Below are 3,430 nucleotides of genomic sequence, written 5' to 3' on the forward strand. Positions count from 1 at the left end.
ATCAACTGCATAGAATTTGAAGAACTTGCGACGATCACGCTTCTCATGTTTCTGTCTTTGGAATTGATTGATGTTCTTCTACTCTAGCTTCCCATTTTGCTGGTTCCATCAGATTTCCATTTCGAGGTGAACTGCGGATAATTCAAGTGCTGGTCAGTCGCTGATTGGTAGGTACAGAAGAATCAGAGATAGACTCTTAGGATTTGGCCCTAAAATTGATCTGGTGTTTGTAACAAAACGGAATGATTCAGAATTTACAGTTCAAAGCAATGTGCTGATGAACTGCAAAGAATTACAAGGACTTGCAGGTTACATTGCTATCTTATGAGCTACTATACACTTGAAGCCCGTCCCAATTTGGGAGTGAGGATTTGTAACCCAATTGCTGCACACCCACACTGCATTTAGTGTTGTTACAGAGTCTCACCAGCATCACCACAAACTGCTGATACACATGCGTCGAGTACTCGAGTCCAAAGAATCATCTACACTAGGTGCACGAATAAACGAATCAATGTCACACCCTACGCCTACCACGTACACATGATTACATTCCGCTCTCCGCGTCACAACAACGCCGACGCCGCGCCGGCGCCGGCGGCCAAGGCCTCGCGCCAGCCGATGAGGATGGCGGTGGCAACGTAGTGCAAGAGCGCGCCGACGAGCACGAGCACGTGGAAGATCTGGTGGCTGTGGCCAACGCAGTCGAACATGCCCGGGCGCCACCTCTCGGGCACCCTGGCGACGTAGAACCCTGCCCCCGTCGCGTACACGAGCCCCATGGCGAGCTCGAGCGAGAGCGCGAAGTAGCACTCAGGGTGGCCCCAGTTGAGCCAGAGAGCGTGCATCGCCGGCACGACGCCCGAGAGGCCCATGGACACGAAGAGCCCCGCGCGGATGTGCCGGAGCCTTGGCGAGGACCGGGCGGGCGCCAGCAGCGCGGCGACGACGAGCGCGCCGAGGAGGGTGATGGCGGAAAGGTAGACGAGCTGCGCGACGGGGCTGCCGAGGAAGGTGTAGTAGACGGGCGGGAAGAAGGAGGAGACGATCATAACGGCGATGCCGGCGTAGTCGAGCTGCCAGAAGAGCCGGCTGAAGCGCCGCGAGTGGGACGCCAGCAGGTGCGCCGCCGCGCTCACGGAGAGGCAAGTCATGGCGCCGTACACGAACACCGTCCGTGGCCACCTCGCCACCGCGTGCCCGGCGACGGAGGCCAGCGCGCTCTGGCTCGTCAGGATCTGCTCAAACCAAAGAGAAATCACCGGTCACTACCATTTCAGCATAAGCACCGTCAAATAGTGAAAATTTAGAGATGTGAGTAGGACTATGGTAAATAAATGGATGTGACTATTCACAGTCGATCGAAAACTAACTCAGATAATGTTATCAAATCTCAGTTGCAACTCATGATTCGCATTAATCACGATACAAATTAATTGTTGTAGAACTTGACTGAAGGACTAGCAAATCTCTAAATATATAAAAGTTGTCTGGCAATGTTCATTAAATCTCGAAATTGTTTCTAGTAGGGGATAGACAAGAAACTGTGCCGGTAGGTGACCACTCTGAAGACTTGAGTGTACTAATTAGGTGTGGGTCGACATGTTTAATTTTCAAAAGATGGTCCTGAGAATGAATAACTGAATCGCAAAATTTCCTGCCTGTTAGTAGTTGGATTCGTGAGACAAAGACGCTATCCTAATTAATCCAGGACCAGAAAATGCAGTCTGGTAGCCACAAGCTCTTCCCGACCGATAGCTGCCGTCCAGCTCAGTGTCGAATACAACAGAGCATGCCCAACTGTATGTCAGGTACGCAGCTAACGGTGATACTATATGATATAGGCCATTTACTAATTGACACTAGGATTTTATAGTGACAGGGACGAGCTGCAACTGCAAGCAGGTAGGCTTGAAAATTTCTCCTCAGGTTCAGTCGCAAAAAACAATTGCTGGCAGGTAAGCTTGAAGAATTCTCCTCGGCTTTTACTAGTACTTGATAAAAAAACACAATTGTTGGCTGGCAGGTAGGCCTGAAGAATCCTCGTCGGTTTCAGTTTGTGAAAACAATAGTTGGCAGGTAGTAGTAGGCTTGAAGAATTCTCCTTGGTTTCAGTTGGTAAAAAACAATTGGTGCCAGGTAGGCCTGAAGAATTCTTCTTCTGGAATTTAGTTGGCTACAGGTAGTTTTGCAGCTGGAACCTAGTAGTAATACTAGTCTACTCTTGTAATCTTTTGGTTGAGTAAAATAAAAAAGATTTCTGAACGTGCAACGATCCTAACTAGTAGAGGACTAGTAAAAGAATAGTCAGACGAGGAGTTTCCTCTTTCTTACCGAGGTGGTGTTGTTGGCCGCCCACGACGACGCGTTGGCTGAGGTCATCACCATCGTCATGAAGGCCGGTGCCGGAGCGCCGGCCGCCCACTCCATCTCGTTGGCGACGGCGAGGCCGAGGAACAGGAAGAAGCCTCCGAGGTGGCTGCAAGAAACAACATTAACAAACCGAGTTAGATTAAACATCCACAAAGAAGTGCTTTGGACAGCAGTAGGATTCAGACGATGAAATCAATCGGATGAGGAGGCCGGCCGGCGACGTACGTCCAGACGTTGAGCGTCTCGTTGTGCCAGGCGAAGACGCTGCGGAGGGCGTCGCGGACGGACCACTCGCAGCGGTAGTGCCCCCGGATGAACTCGTTGTCGCGGAGGTAGTCCGGCAGCTCCTCGAAGCGCGACAGCCGCGGCAGCTTCCCCCACCCCTGCAGATTCTCCTTCTCCCCCAACTCCTTCTCCAGCGCCGGCCTCGACAGCATTACGATGTCGTCGTCGTCGGCGGCCAGGTCGGCGGCGTGCCCGCAGCACCCTCCGCCGCGGTGGCGCCTCGTCGTCGTCATGGTCGTCGTCGCCATGTGCTCGTGGCCGGCGCGGTGGACGGAGATGGTGCGGGGTCGGGACTCTGGGACGACTAGAGGAGAGGGGCGACACGCATGGCACGGCGTTGGTCAGAGGCCATATGGCGCGCATATATAGATGGGGCGGCTCGTGTGTGTTTGTGTTTGTGTTTGTGTGGGTGCCCCGCCGTGTGCAGCCGTGAGTCCAACACTCCTGCTCCGAGTCGAAGAACGGTAGCCGCCTCGATCACGGGCCCACCCGGACCAAGGAAGACCACGAATCCTAATCAAGATACAGTATGAGATTACCAGAACGTTTGTATCCAAACCGGGTTGAATCCTTTTCATGTTGTTTCTCTTGAAAAAGAGGGTTTTGCATAGAATGACCTACTAGCTCGTTTTTTTTATGTACCTGAGTTGCAAGTTGAGTTGTAACCGAGATTTTTCTAAATCAAATGTTTGGGGTTGTCGCCGCTTCAAGGCACATTTGGAGGACGATCCCCCAAACATATATTTGGGAAACTTGAATGTGAACGGTAATT

At 52.1% G+C, this 3,430-nt stretch overlaps 1 protein-coding gene across 1 annotated transcript; it reads right to left on the reverse strand.

Moving 5' to 3' along the window:
• Positions 1-260: 260 nt before the first annotated feature.
• Positions 261-2,966, reverse strand: LOC124684544 (heptahelical transmembrane protein ADIPOR2-like). The gene is made up of 3 exons (XM_047218832.1): positions 2,599-2,966; positions 2,335-2,479; positions 261-1,238 (listed from the first exon to the last, which is right to left on the reverse strand). The coding sequence occupies exons 1-3, from the start codon at positions 2,904-2,906 to the stop codon at positions 567-569; spliced, it is 1,125 nt and encodes a 374-aa protein (XP_047074788.1). The 5' UTR covers positions 2,907-2,966; the 3' UTR covers positions 261-566.
• Between the last annotated feature and the right edge of the window lie 464 nt (positions 2,967-3,430).

Source organism: Lolium rigidum, chromosome 1 (assembly GCF_022539505.1).
Source record: "Lolium rigidum isolate FL_2022 chromosome 1, APGP_CSIRO_Lrig_0.1, whole genome shotgun sequence".
NCBI classification, from domain to species: domain Eukaryota; kingdom Viridiplantae; phylum Streptophyta; class Magnoliopsida; order Poales; family Poaceae; genus Lolium; species Lolium rigidum.